At 50.3% G+C, this 13910-nt stretch overlaps 2 protein-coding genes and 1 non-coding gene across 6 annotated transcripts; 2 read left to right on the forward strand and 1 right to left on the reverse strand.

Annotated features, from left to right (window-relative positions):
* The first annotated feature begins 333 nt into the window (after positions 1-333).
* LOC112890249 (metal transporter Nramp3) lies at positions 334-6100 on the forward strand. Of its 3 annotated transcripts, XM_025957151.1 has the most exons (14): positions 361-691; positions 1652-1814; positions 2181-2259; positions 2357-2397; positions 2587-2665; positions 2751-2855; positions 3098-3207; positions 3433-3614; positions 3699-3768; positions 3995-4168; positions 4515-4619; positions 5046-5177; positions 5305-5400; positions 5482-6100. In XM_025957151.1, the coding sequence occupies exons 2-14, from the start codon at positions 1686-1688 to the stop codon at positions 5830-5832; spliced, it is 1653 nt and encodes a 550-aa protein (XP_025812936.1). In that variant the 5' UTR covers positions 361-691; positions 1652-1685; the 3' UTR covers positions 5833-6100. The 3 variants fall into 3 exon arrangements, 2 of the variants coding, with proteins under 2 accessions (XP_025812937.1, XP_025812936.1); XR_003228292.1 differs by lacking the exon at positions 5482-6100 and having other exon boundaries at positions 334-691; positions 5056-5177; XM_025957152.1 differs by lacking the exon at positions 5046-5177 and having other exon boundaries at positions 353-691.
* Positions 6101-7267: 1167 nt separating this feature from the next.
* On the forward strand, positions 7268-13408 carry LOC112889428 (probable alpha-glucosidase Os06g0675700). 2 transcript variants are annotated; one of them, XM_025956047.1, is made up of 5 exons: positions 7268-7550; positions 10589-11268; positions 11379-11609; positions 11700-12340; positions 12417-13408. In XM_025956047.1, exons 1-5 carry the CDS (start codon positions 7303-7305, stop codon positions 13296-13298), a joined length of 2682 nt encoding a protein of 893 aa, XP_025811832.1. In that variant the 5' UTR covers positions 7268-7302; the 3' UTR covers positions 13299-13408. The 2 variants fall into 2 exon arrangements, with proteins under 2 accessions (XP_025811832.1, XP_025811834.1); XM_025956049.1 differs by lacking the exon at positions 7268-7550 and adding an exon at positions 8175-9522.
* On the reverse strand, positions 10443-10515 carry TRNAR-CCG. The gene has a single exon. It is a non-coding gene; the product is annotated as a tRNA-Arg (tRNA).
* Positions 13409-13910: the final 502 nt, after the last annotated feature.

The raw sequence follows: 13910 nt of genomic DNA on the forward strand, positions 1-13910 counted from the left end.
GCATCGATGCCAAAATTGATGAAGTGGATGCCAACATTTCCATCATATAAGACGATTTGCAACCTTATGATCCTAGATAAGACAGCCGTGTGTACTATCTTTTGAGAGAGAAAAAATAATTATCATAGAACTGGATTGTGCAAAGACACCTAAACGGCTAAAAATTAAACCACGGAGCACGCAAGAGGCAACGGCCACCAATGCCAAGAGGGAAGCGCACGATCCAACACCGCCCAACCAACGACCTCAACCTTGGAAGCTGCACCAGATGTCAGATACAGATCCATACCCCCCTTCCAACTGCGACGCTCGCTCACAAATCGGGACCTCACGAGCAGGTATCGGGTAAGTTGGTAGCGACGCCGGTGGGACGGCACCGGAGCACGCGCGCGCTCCGTCCGCCGGCCCGTCCACGTCCGCTCCAGCCAAAACGTGCTCGGAGTGGACTCGCGGTCGACGAACGGAGACGGACCAGCCGCGCTAACTCCCTGACCTACCTACGTGGCCGACCTCAAGGAAGGAAGGCAGGCAAGCCGGGAGAGGTCCTACTCCGTGCAGTCCCCGTCGTGTCCGGAACGAGCGGGAGAGGGAGCGAGGCGGCGACGAGACGGCACACGCCTCGGCTCCGCTCTGCTCTGCTTCGGCTTCCCACTTCCCGCCGCTAGCCGCCGCGCCGCACGGAGCCACGCAGGTACGCCTTCCCATTGGAACTCCTCCACTCCACCTCCCCCGCCCAGGCCACGCGCCCCGCGCCGCCTCAGATCCGGGCACGGCTTCCCCGTCGCGCCACCGTCGTGGCGCGGCTGCAGCGGGCGGTTCCGGTTCGATTCCGTGATTAATTGATTACTTACCACCGCCATCACGCCAAAGATGCGATTTTTCTGCCCCCTGCTGCCGATGGCGGCCGTCGGCTGAGGAAGATTAGGCTCATCTTCGGCCATTACTCCTGTGAGAGTTCATCTGGCTTAGTTCATCCCTCTCGACTCTCTTAGCCAGATTCCAGATTTTCGATTTGGTAGCTCGCCTTTCCAGCTAATGGTCGTTAGCTCATCTTGCATTTCTGGCGTCCGAGATTGATAGGTGACCTCATGCCACTTGCCGCCCGTTTTTCTCTCCACTGTTTTAATTTCTCCCTCCGCATACGCCCTTTCCCCGTAGGATCCTGTTGCGCCGATTAGCTAAAGCATGGGGGAAAGGCCGAGTCTTGCGTCTCAATACTAGGCACTGTCATTTCTATATTCTCGATGCTCCGTCGCTGATAACACACGCTCAGCCGTCTTTACCTCCACACCGCTCAATTTGCTCGGAGGAATATATCATCGTGCGTAAAGTAGGTGCCAGGCCCCCAGCGTCGTCGCGTCGTTCCATTTGCCGGGTCAAGATGGGTTCAAAATTGAAATTACTACTTTTTCCTTTTTTTCTCCAAACTCATACAGTGAGTGCTCCTTTTCTTTGATGCACTGTGCTCCGGTCTCTTATTCGTTTATCTTATCTTCTCCTGATCTCCTCCCAGTGGCTACGGTCCTTGCTGTCCTACTGGAGACTTTGTTACACCTCACACTAGGCTTATTCTTAACACTAACGCAACTAAGCAAGCGTCATTATGAAGCGTACCTATAAATAACTCCCCCTCGCTGCCTTGTGTTTGCAGCACAGCGGGCTCAGACTTCTTGGGTGACAACGAGATGAGTGGCACAGGTCAATGCTCATCCCAGCCACAATTTATGACTAGCGTTGGGGGGAGTAACCGCTCGAATGGCCCTGGCACTCCTCTCATTGAGAGCATAGATGTCGATCAGATTGTTATTCCAGAGGTATGGTATGCTCTTGATACTCCTGGCTTGATTTTGGAAAAGAACAAGATGTCACTATCACAGCTAACATTTAAGTTTTCTTGCTAGTCTTGCTCTTCCTTAATATAATCCTCCCATCTGAATATGTTGTCCTGATGTGTGCTGTCTAGTTTCTAACTTGATGTGCAGAAGGGATGAAGAATTGAACATTAGTTTCTGTTGATAAATAGAGAAGATAATTTTTTTCTCGAACAAATAGAGAAAATAATGAACAAATGAATGAGAAGCACTGATCTATTCAGATTGCTTACTAACTGTTGTATGTCCGAGTCTGATGGCTTCAGAATGATGAGAGACTAAATGTTGCCTGGTTTGTGACTTTGGCAGAAAAACAGTTGGAAGAACTTATTCTCATACATAGGACCTGGATTTCTTGTATCAATTGCTTATATTGATCCTGGCAATTGTAAGATTAAACAGATTCATTTTCATTCAGTTTCACTAAATATTTCCCTCCTATAACTTGTGTACCCTTTGACATTTTTTTTGGGTACATCTTGCAGTTGAGACGGATCTACAGGCTGGAGCACAGTACAAATATGAGGTGTCCCCTACTTTTATCTCTTCTTCCCACTTGTCTGTTATTTTTTCCTCTCCTTTTTTTTGTTTTGTATGCCTATCATATCTCCCATTTAAAGTGCCAAATACTATTGATTGATCTTCTTCCATTCAGTTATGCATGCCTCATGCTTATCTCTACTTAAGAATTATGATCATATTATTCTTATCGCAGCTTCTTTGGATCATACTTGTTGCGTCCTGTGCTGCTCTTATTATTCAATCGCTTGCAGCCAGGCTAGGGGTTGTGACAGGTTGGTATTTTGATCTGTGTATATCTGTTAATATTTTTTTCCTTGCTTGAATGCTGATCGTTTGTGTAATTTCTCCATATGACAGGGAAACATCTTGCCGAGCATTGCAGGGCTGAATATCCCAAGGTCACAAATTTCGTCTTATGGATTCTTGCTGAACTTGCAGTTGTTGCTTGTGACATCCCTGAAGGTATTGAACTTACATTTCAGGTCCTTTTGCATTTTTTTTATTTTGCGTTACAGAGCTACGTAGATTGTACAGTTCAGCCATTTGGTAATACCTGTGGAGGTTGTAATTCTATTTTCGTACAAGATATAAACTGGAAATTACAGTTTCATATGTGACAAATGTCTGTCAAACTGGCAAATCACACACATGGTTGCTTTATGTTAATTTTTCCTGGTAGCTAAGATGCTGGCTTATCTTTGCAGTAATTGGAACTGCTTTTGCTCTGAACATGCTGTTCAGGATCCCTGTGTGGTGTGGTGTTCTAATAACTGGACTCAGCACTCTAATGCTCTTATTACTACAACAATACGGGGTAAGAAAATGTCCTGTTGCATTTCCAATTATTGCAGACTAGTTACTCTTTGCTTAGAGTTGTAATGCCATAAAAAGAAGCTTCCTTGCAAAAAAAAACTGCTTTAAGCAGCTATATTAACAGAGTAAGATCATCAGTACAATGGCATTAGTTAACAGATAGCACTCATATCTTTCCTGTTTGACTGGCTCATATTGCACAGTGTAATTTTTGTTTCTGGTGCAGGTCCGTAAGCTGGAATTTCTTATTGCATTTCTGGTGTTCTTAATAGCAACTTGTTTCTTAGTTGAACTTGGGTATTCTAAACCAAACGCTTCAGAAGTTGTGAGGGGGCTTTTTGTTCCTGAACTTAAAGGAAATGGAGCTACAGGTCTTGCTATCTCATTGCTTGGTGCTATGGTGATGCCGTAAGCTTCTTGACTGTATTTCTGTTCCCAAGCATTTGTTTTGAACACAAGACCTTTTTTATTTAGCTTCTATATAAATTGCAGGCATAATCTTTTTCTGCACTCGGCGTTAGTTCTATCAAGAAAAGTGCCACGGTCCGTTCATGGGATTAAAGTAACCTCTAATTCTCCTTATAGTGATCTAAAGTGTCAGTACTATTTTCAGTTATTCTTAATATGATATCCTATGTGTACTAAGTTCCTCCAGCCCTGCTATTGTGGCACGCTAAAGTTGAGTCAGCTCAATTTATTGAGAAGATCCAATGCTAATTTTAAGTTTGCAAAGACACAAGCCTCATGATGAAACATGTATTTATTTCCAACAATTCACTTTCTTGCAGGAGGCCTGTAGATTCTATACGATTGAAAGTGCATTTGCCCTTACAGTAGCTTTTCTCATCAACATATCTATCATATCTGTTAGTGGTGCTGTCTGCGGTTCAGGTAATTTGAACCCTGAAGATCAGGCGAACTGCAGTGATCTAGATCTTAACAAGGCTTCATTTTTGTTAAAGGTTGGTCAATAATTTTTGGTCTTCATATTTTAGTTAAATACTTAAATGGAAAATACAGGATAGATTTTTTGTGCCAAAACTTCTAATTTTTTTCACTCAGGTTTATTTCTCTTTCCTTTTCCCCTCGAAATGGACAGGAGATCTGCCTCATTCGGTTAATAGAAAAGTAGACAGCAATATAAACACTGACCCACGGGCAAAAACACTTCTGATACACCTACTAGGCAGATATTTCTTTTTTAAGTAGAGCTTATCCATCAGTTCACAAACATTTGTTGTCAAGTGTAAATATCCTTTGTTATAGATATTCTTATCCTATATTGCATTTTCTTTACTGTCGTTGTAGAATGTCCTTGGAACCTGGAGCTCAAAGTTGTTTGCAGTTGCCTTGTTGGCGTCTGGTCAGAGTTCTACAATTACAGGAACTTATGCTGGACAATACGTCATGCAGGTTTGTGGAGTTTTACTATATTTCAGTCCTAATCTGCATGTTGAATGTCAGGTTTTTCATAACGCTAAGTCATTTGGTTAAGCTGTTCTATAGGTACAGTACAGGAAATAAATTAGCACGTGAACCTTAAATTTGCATCATGAAAGGGAGAAAAAAGTTGGATTCTGCATTTTGGTCCTAGCCCCCAGGTTCTCCTGGTCAGTTTGTTTTCGGAGAAAATTTGGACAGTCATGGGGGAAGCTTAGGGCACTACAAATCTACAATTGTTAATGCCTCATACTATGTCTTCCTTTGTCTCAATGCCTTAGATTGTCTTACTTATTTCATTCTTTTGCCTAATAAATGGAAAACTAAGTAAATAACCAACCACTCCAGGTTACAAAATTTCGTCTACTACAGACTATAACCTTTACTTACCTAATTCAGGGGTTTTTAGATCTTCGGATGACACCCTGGATACGCAATCTTCTAACCAGATCCTTGGCTATTCTGCCAAGTTTAATCGTGTCAGTAATTGGTGGTTCCTCAGCAGCTGGCCAGTTGATTATCATTGCGTCGGTAATCACTAAACATTACTGTTATACCTAATAAATTTATCTGTTCTATTATATTTAACTTTTATTAAACATGTCAGTGTAATTGCTCGTTTCATATGTTTACTAATGCTTAGCTCTAATATGTGCAGATGATACTGTCATTTGAACTCCCTTTCGCTCTAGTACCTCTCCTTAAATTCACAAGTAGCAAAACAAAGATGGGGCAGCACACAAATTCAGTTTTCGTAAGTTTTATTTTGTCGCATAATTGACTGCAATAACAATGAATTTGCATAATAATTTTTCTAACTGACATTTTAATGCAGACTTCTGTGCTAACATGGATAATCGGTTCATTTATCGTCGTCATCAACACCTACTTCCTGATAACAAGCTTTGTCAAATTGCTCCTCCACAGCGGGCTGTCCACCGTTTCCCAAGTATTTTCTGGGATTTTCGGTTTCCTGGGCATGCTCATATACATAGCAGCAATCCTGTACCTCGTCTTCCGGAAGAACAGGAAGTCCACCCAGCCATTGCTGGAAAGCGATCCTGAGCTTTCCGTGGCTCATGGCAGCACAGGCGCTGGAGCAGAAGGTTCTCTGGGCCATTTGCCCCGGGAGGACATCTCGAGCATGCAGCTTCCTCAGCAGCGTGCAGCGACTGATCTCGATTAGATATAGCGGTCAGGAAAATAAATATGTCTTTTTGATGATGATATAGTAGTACTAGGTGCAGTATTTACACATCAGTTACTGACGTAGATCATCATAGTGATGCTACAGTGGATAATAATCTGGTTAATGTATACAAGAGCATGGATATCAATGCCACCGAAGTTACCAAACAGAAAAAAAAAGAGAGGGGGCTTTACCTGAACATATTTATCCCAATGAATCTGTAAAGAAGGTATCTGCATTATAGAAACTTTGCTTCAGACTGTAAGAACCATGCATGATTGCAAATGAATATATGGACAAATTATATAGTCAATCCAGATAAAGAAACTTACCGACTGAACTTGATGTCACCAAAGAAAACACAAGATGGCGACCAAAAAAAAAAATGGGTCAACACAAATGGGCTGCAAATCCGTCATTTTGTGATCAAAGGAACCCTAATAAAACCACTTGACTGACCGTAGAAATTGGTTGAACCCACTGGCTCCACCACAAAGCACGACAGAAAGGAATAGAACTATCAGAACAAACTAACCTAGCCACATAACGTTGGGGATCAGAATGCTGAAGCCGTGGAGTGGAACAACAAACGACAAGCAAGAAGGCAAGTCACACATCCATCGATCATGTCGCGCATATGAATCTACTTATTACCCTCTACATAATTAAACTGCGTCTGATTTAGTCCTTGATTAATTTGACAGAAGTACCAAAACCACCGATCTGCATGAAATGGCCATTGCATCCACCAAAACCAAAGTATCTAAGAAATAAACCTAGCATGATAGTGACACTACTAGCTAGTGTTCTGAAACTCTAGGCTAAGGTTATACTGAAGATATCACAGGTGCAGTAGTCATTTGAACTAGTGAAACGATGGATTGAGCCAAGGAAATTGTGACGACGACAGGGTAGAGGGCCGAATATGGTGGAATCTGCCCTTCTTGTCCGCTGCCGACAAGCCGGCGGCCGCGGGACTTGCGCGATCAGCCCTGTGGAGAGTGCAGTGCTGCTGGTCCCAGACACAGACACGAAACGGCAGACGGGATCCTATCATGAAACGCTCTTCTCAAGGTACCCGCCAGAGACGCCTGCCATGAGCTCGTTGCCAGCCTCCTGCCGCGTTCGTTCGTCCCAGAGATGAGATCACCTTACCAAATACCAAGTACGCCTGCGCGGGGCGTGCCGCATACGCGCGCCCATGCCGCCGTGCTCCCCGTGTTGTCCTCAGATCCTCCGGTCCTCGCCGTGGCAAGCATGGCGCCGACTGGTGCCCGTCGGCCACGCCAGCCAGCCACGTCCCGACACGAGGCACGCGGCCAAACCACCCGGTCAATTTCGGCAGCCGCGAGAGGAACGAGACCCGCGTCGCACCGTCGTGGACGTCGGGTCGGGGAGGCTATAAGAGCGTCCTCCGTGGTGCGGGGTGACGCCGACCAGTGCTTGCAGCCCCCGCGCAGCCCAGCGATGGCGACGCCGCCACGGCCGCCGCTCCTCTGCATCGTGCTTGCGCTGTGCCTCTGCTGCTGCGCTCCTTGCCTGCGCGCGGATGAGGGCCGGCGCCAGCTCCCCGGCGGCGGGTACCGCGTCCGGGCCGTCGCGGTGGACGAGGGAGGGGCGCAGCTCCGCGCCGAGCTCGAGGCCGACGTCGAAGGCAGCGGCGGCGCGTCCGCGGCGTACGGCGAGGACGTGCGGAAGCTCGACGTGTACGCCAGGTGCGATTCGTGGGAGCCGTATCGTACGCCTTTGATTTACCACAGTTCTTGTGCTGCGTCCGGGTTGCTATAGTAGATCACTGAAGATCAAGTAGGACGCTTCGCCGCCTGTTCGATTCTATGGATGCCAAGTTTTGGTTCAAACATAAACTTAGTGACGCGTCTAGTATTGTTTGTAACTCAACAAAATAAACTTAACATTTGATTAACAAGTACTCCGTTCGTCCTAAATTATTAGTCGTTCTAGCTTTTCTACAGATTCATAGACTTTGCTAGGCACTTGCGAGCTAAAATGACTAATAATTTGAAACGGAGTAAGTAACATGGTAAAATCTGTCAAATTTCAGCGATTCAAAATTTCATATTGACCAGACAGAGCCATTGTGTACACACACAGAGAGACGTTTGGAGCGTTGTGAGTTGCGTTTCAGATGGGACGTCGACCTCGATCGATTTCAGCAGAGAAATAGCTGCACCTGCACTGCGTCTGAACCTGCATCTACTGCATGTCAGCAGAAAACGCCCATGCCTGTGGGGCGCCTGGTGGCGGACTCTTCAATCAATTCCCACGGAAACGGAAAACCCTTATTAAAAAAATCCCACGAAAACAACAGCAATTGTTACCGAAAACTTTAAAGAAAACGAAAACGCCATCGTAAGCAATCCCACAATAACCCAATAATTGGCCTACTGGACCGGATGGTACACGACCACAAATAGGCTTGGTCCAGCTAGCTCTGGCCTACTAGACCGGAGGTGGTCACGAACTCACGATGCTCTCAGTCCTCACTCGCGAGCAGATTCCTGCTGAGATAGCAGCAGATCAGAAATCTCTACTGTTGCGGACGTTCCAAGATCCATGGCCGGTGACCATGTTCTTCATCACGTGCTCCACCTACCACATTTCTAGCTCTCTCAAGTCCGTCAGCAACTATGCTAGCATAGCCTGCTACTACCAGTGCAAAGGAACAGTGACACAGCGTGCATGGATGGCAGGGCAATGGTCCCCGGCATCACTAGCCTCGACAAGAACAGCACCAGTCCACTCTGCTCTGATTTTAATAGACGCTCTTGTCTTACCACTCTGCCCAAATCAGAGAAATGATCGACGCATCCCCGACCACCACATCCCACAATGATTGAAGCCGCTCGATAAACAATTCTGTCTGAGCAAATCTCCTTGCTGCTCTGCCCAGCTGCATTTTCTTCTCTTTTTTCAGCCACGACCACGAGGGGGTCGACATGCCCGATCCCAAGCCAAAGACCATACCTGAGTCCTCACCGTCATGGCGTCTTTACCTTTGCATTATTGACCCGATCACCCCAAAAGCGCATCGCCTTTCTTCGTCTCCTTTTCCTCTTTTGATCTGGCGAGTCGCCTTTCAGTGCCGTGACCGTGAGGCTTCAGCTGCGCGCCGTGCACGCGGCGGTAGATGTGCCGTTAGTTCTCTTCATTTCCCATCCCCGGAGAACCGCAGGGATGTACTGTACTGCAAAGAGAACGAACGAACAAAGAAACAAGCCGGGAGATCCTTTATCTGCACGCGGTTTCAATTCAGACAAGGAAAAGGAAGCCAAAAAGGCCGGCCGTCAGCGACAAGCCTTCCGGCCTGCGCACTCCACGGCTGCCCTGCCAGTTGACTCGCACTGCCTATTAAGCAAGCGTAGGCTAGCCACTCGCTGCCCGATCGCCTTGTACGCTTGTGCAGTAGCACCGGCAAGCTCCCCACGCGCACCGCGGGGCGATGGGGCCGTCGACGCCGGCTGCCGCGCGCGCGCGCGTCGCCTTCCTCCTCCTCGGCGTCGTCTTCCTCCTCGCCGTCCCGTGGCCCGGCACGGCCGCGCAGGCCGGGTACCGCGTGGTGTCGGTGGCCCGGGCCGGGGGCCAGCTGTCCGCGGGGCTGGAGCTCGCCGGCGACGGCGAGAAGGCCGAGCTCGGGCCCGACGTCCAGAGGCTCAGCCTAACCGCCAGGCAAGAACATTCCTCCCCGGACTAATAATTATTGGTGTGCTTGCTCTTAAAAAAAGGATCATTAGTGTACTTCCATGACAAGCGATCGATGCTTGCTCAATAATCTTGAAACTTTGGGGATAGAAATAGAGATAGATGGTCGCTGATCGATCCTTGGATTGTAAGTAGTTTGGTCGATCGCCCATTAGGTTAATTCGTCGTCAGCGCGCGGATAAGGGTTCATGTACCTATGTGCAGGAAGATTGTAGCTCAAACGCTTCCTCTTCTTCGTCCTCCTCTTGAGATAAGGTCGAGTCGATGACCGACTTGACTAGGACAACGTACCAAACAAGTCATTTTCTTAGAGGACTATACATCCGAGAGCTAAAAACCGATTGCCAGCTTGCAATTGGAGTATTGCATCTGCACTGACTTGCATTGCCTTTTGAAATCATGTACCGCAGACTTCGTAGATCAGAAGATTTTGCAATAAATAGTTCATGCCGATGTTTTTACCATCTGGTAGCATAATTTCCTATTTGTAATACAGCAAATTTCTCCTTAATAAATAATAACTCCTCGCATGTGCAAAAAGTACAAAGGCAGATAAACAAACAACGATATGGTGCAGAAAATAAATCAAACATTGATATAGTACCTAAGCCACCCAAAGGAAGTTCCAGAGAAATGAAAAAGGAAAATACTCAGGATCAATTTCAGTACAAAGGTGACAGAAGCTATGGAAAAGGAAAATTTATAGTTCAAAATAGCCCCTCAAAATAGACCATTGCAATACGTGAATGAGTCAGTTCTAGAATTTTGTCATCATTTATCAAAATATGTGCCTCGATGAAAGACCAAAAAAGGGAATGGATGAGAAATTAATTAAATAGCAAAAAGAAGGGTAAAAGCAAAAATGCTTGTAATCATTGAAACAAAAACGATCACGGTGGGACTCGAACCCACAATCTCCCGCTCCGGAGGCGAGCGCCTTATCCATTAGGCCACGCGACCAGTGCGCGTTAGAACTGAGTTTTAGGTGATATTTTGATTCTAACATTTTACTGTTCTGCCACGCCGGCGGCAGGCTTGAGACGAGCAGCCGGCTGCACGTCCGCATCACCGACGCCGACCACCCGCGGTGGGAGGTCCCCAAGGACGTCATCCCCCGCGAGGCGCCCGGGAACGTCGCCCTCGGCGCGAGCACGGGCGCGTCGCCGCGCAGCCGCGTCCTCTCAGCGGCGACCTCCGACCTCACCTTCACCCTCCACGCCTCCCCGTTCCGCTTCACCGTGTCCCGGCGCTCCACGGGGGACGTCCTCTTCGACACCGCCCCGAGCCTGGACTTCAAGGACCGGTACCTGGAGCTGACCACGGCGCTCCCCGCCGGCCGGGCGTCGCTCTACGGGCTGGGCGAGCACACCAAGCGCACGTTCCGGCTGCAGCGCAACGACACGTTCACGCTCTGGAACGCCGACATCGCCGCCTCCAACGTCGACCTCAACCTCTACGGCTCGCACCCGTTCTACCTCGACGTGCGCTCGGCGGCCCCCGGTGCGGCCGGAGCCGGCGCAGGCGCGGCGCACGGGGTGCTCCTGCTCAACAGCAACGGCATGGACATCGAGTACGGCGGGTCGTACCTCACCTACAAGGTCATCGGCGGCGTGCTCGACTTCTACTTCTTCGCCGGCCCCGCCCCGCTCGACGTCGTCGACCAGTACACCCAGCTCATCGGCCGCCCGGCTCCTATGCCGTACTGGTCCTTCGGTACGCCCGGCTAAACTAGCTGCCTGCCTGCATTTCTTCCGTGGATCGGAGCACTCTGTTTCTTCCTCCAGCTGATCGATCGTCTGCAACTGCGCTCTGTTTCGTTGCAGGGTTCCACCAGTGCAGGTACGGGTACAAGAACCTGGCTGACCTGGAGGGCGTGGTGGCCGGCTATGCCAAGGCCAGGATCCCGCTGGAGGTGATGTGGACGGACATCGACTACATGGACGCCTTCAAGGACTTCACCCTGGACCCGGTGAACTTCCCGGCCGGCCCGATGCGGCAGTTCGTCGACCGCCTTCACCGGAACGGCCAGAAATACGTTGTCATCCTAGACCCAGGTACACGATTACATCTTCAACCTCTCGTCACCACCTTGTTGGAGCAGAGCAGCACGATGACCCATGAACTCTGGTTTGGTGATGGTGCAGGGATCAACGTGAACAAGACGTACGGGACGTTCGTCCGGGGGATGCAGCAGGACGTGTTCCTGAAGCGGAACGGCACCAACTACCTCGGCAAGGTGTGGCCGGGGGACGTCTACTTCCCGGACTTCCTCAACCCGCGCGCCGCCAAGTTCTGGGCGCAGGAGGTCGCCCTGTTCCGGCGGACGCTCCCCGTCGACGGGCTCTGGATCGACATGAACGAGATCTCCAACTTCGTGGACCCGCCCCCGCTGAACGCGCTGGACGACCCGCCGTACCTCATCAACAACTCCGGCGTGCGCCGCCCCATCAACAACAAGACCGTGCCGGCGTCCGCGGTGCACTACGGCGGCGTGCGCGAGTACGACGCGCACAACCTCTACGGCTTCCTCGAGGCGCGCGCCACGCACGGCGCGCTGCTCGCCGACACCGGCCGCCGCCCCTTCGTGCTCAGCCGGTCCACGTTCGTGGGGTCCGGCCGGTACACCGCGCACTGGACCGGCGACAACGCGGCGACGTGGGACGACCTCCGGTACTCCATCAACACCATGCTCAGCTTCGGGCTCTTCGGCATCCCCATGGTCGGCGCCGACATCTGCGGCTTCGGCGGCGACACCACCGAGGAGCTCTGCAGCCGCTGGATCCAGGTACAGTCGCTGCATCCAAGCTTCCGATTCCATTGACATGTTTGAGCTGAGATTTCTTGTTCGTTCACCGGTGAAGCTCGGCGCCTTCTACCCGTTCTCGAGGGACCACTCGGCGATCGGCACCGTCCGGCGAGAGCTCTACCTGTGGGAGTCGGTGGCGCGGTCGGCAAGGAAGGCGCTCGGGCTGCGCTACCGGCTGCTGCCGTACATCTACACGCTCATGCACGAGGCGCACACCACGGGGGCGCCCATCACGCGGCCGCTCTTCTTCTCCTACCCCAAGGACGTGAACACCTACGGGGTGGACCGGCAGTTCCTGCTCGGCCGCGGCGTGCTCGTGTCGCCGGTGCTCGAGCCGGGCGCCACCACCGTCGACGCCTACTTCCCCGCCGGCCGGTGGTTCAGCCTCTTCGACTACTCGCTTGCTGCCGCCTCGGCGACGGGCACGCGCGTGACGCTCCCGGCCCCCGCGGACACAGTGAACGTGCACGTGGCCGGCGGCAACATCCTGCCGCTGCAGCGGCCGGCGCTGACCACGTCGCGCGCGCGCCAGACCGTGTTCCACCTCCTTGTCGCACTCGGCGAGGACGGCTCCGCGGCCGGGGAGCTGTTCCTGGACGACGGCGAGTCGCCGGAGATGGCCGGGCCGCGGGGCCAGTGGACCCTGGTGCGGTTCAGCTGCAAGGCGGAGCCCGGCGGCGCCACGGTGAGGTCGCACGTGGTTCACGACTCGTACGGGCCGAGCCGGAAGCTGGTCGTCGGCAAGGTGGTGTTCCTGGGCCTGCGCTCGCCGGCGCCGCCGAGGGAGTTCGCCGTGTACGTCAACGGCGTCAAGGCGGGCAACTCGACCGGCCGCGCCCAGGGGTTCCGGGGGAGCGGTGCGGTCGGCGCTGCTCAGGTGGAGGGGCTGTCGCTGGCCGTCGGCAAGGAGTTTGAGCTCAAGGTCGTCATGTCGTAACATGGGATTGGAGCTCTGAATAAAATTGATCATCGGAAGATTAAACTTGAAATAAATGGAATCTCAATCAACATTGCAATGCGATGGTCTTTAGCGTCCTCATCCTCCAATTATAGCTTTTCCCTTCCTTCTATATACACGCTTCCCACATTCCAAAACGACTGAAAAATGGCGGCCGACGGAGAAATCGGTAGGTCTCAAAAGTACAACGTATCAGGTGCAAACCAGCCTGTCCGTGTAAACCCATGCAAACCAACTAACAAAAGTCGCAAAAAATTCTCAAAAAAAATATGTATATACTTCATAGCCTTCCTTACCACTGTATAAATTTGAACTTGAAATTTTATACAGTGGTAAGGAAGGCTATGAAGTATATACATATTTTTTTTGAGAATTTTTTGCGACTTTTGTTAGTTGGTTTGCACGGGTTTACACGGACAGCCTGGTTTGCACCTGATACGTTGCCATGAATCAAAGCACCATGTTCACTGGGGAACTATTTGTGCATCTGCATAGATTAGGCCCAAACGCGCCTAGTGGTTTAAAGATAACTGACGGCCCAAATTCTTGGTCCGAAACCAAAGATTGGAAACTGGGTCTGCAAAAAGCTTT

This window comes from Panicum hallii, chromosome 4, assembly GCF_002211085.1.
Source record: "Panicum hallii strain FIL2 chromosome 4, PHallii_v3.1, whole genome shotgun sequence".
NCBI lineage: Eukaryota > Viridiplantae > Streptophyta > Magnoliopsida > Poales > Poaceae > Panicum > Panicum hallii.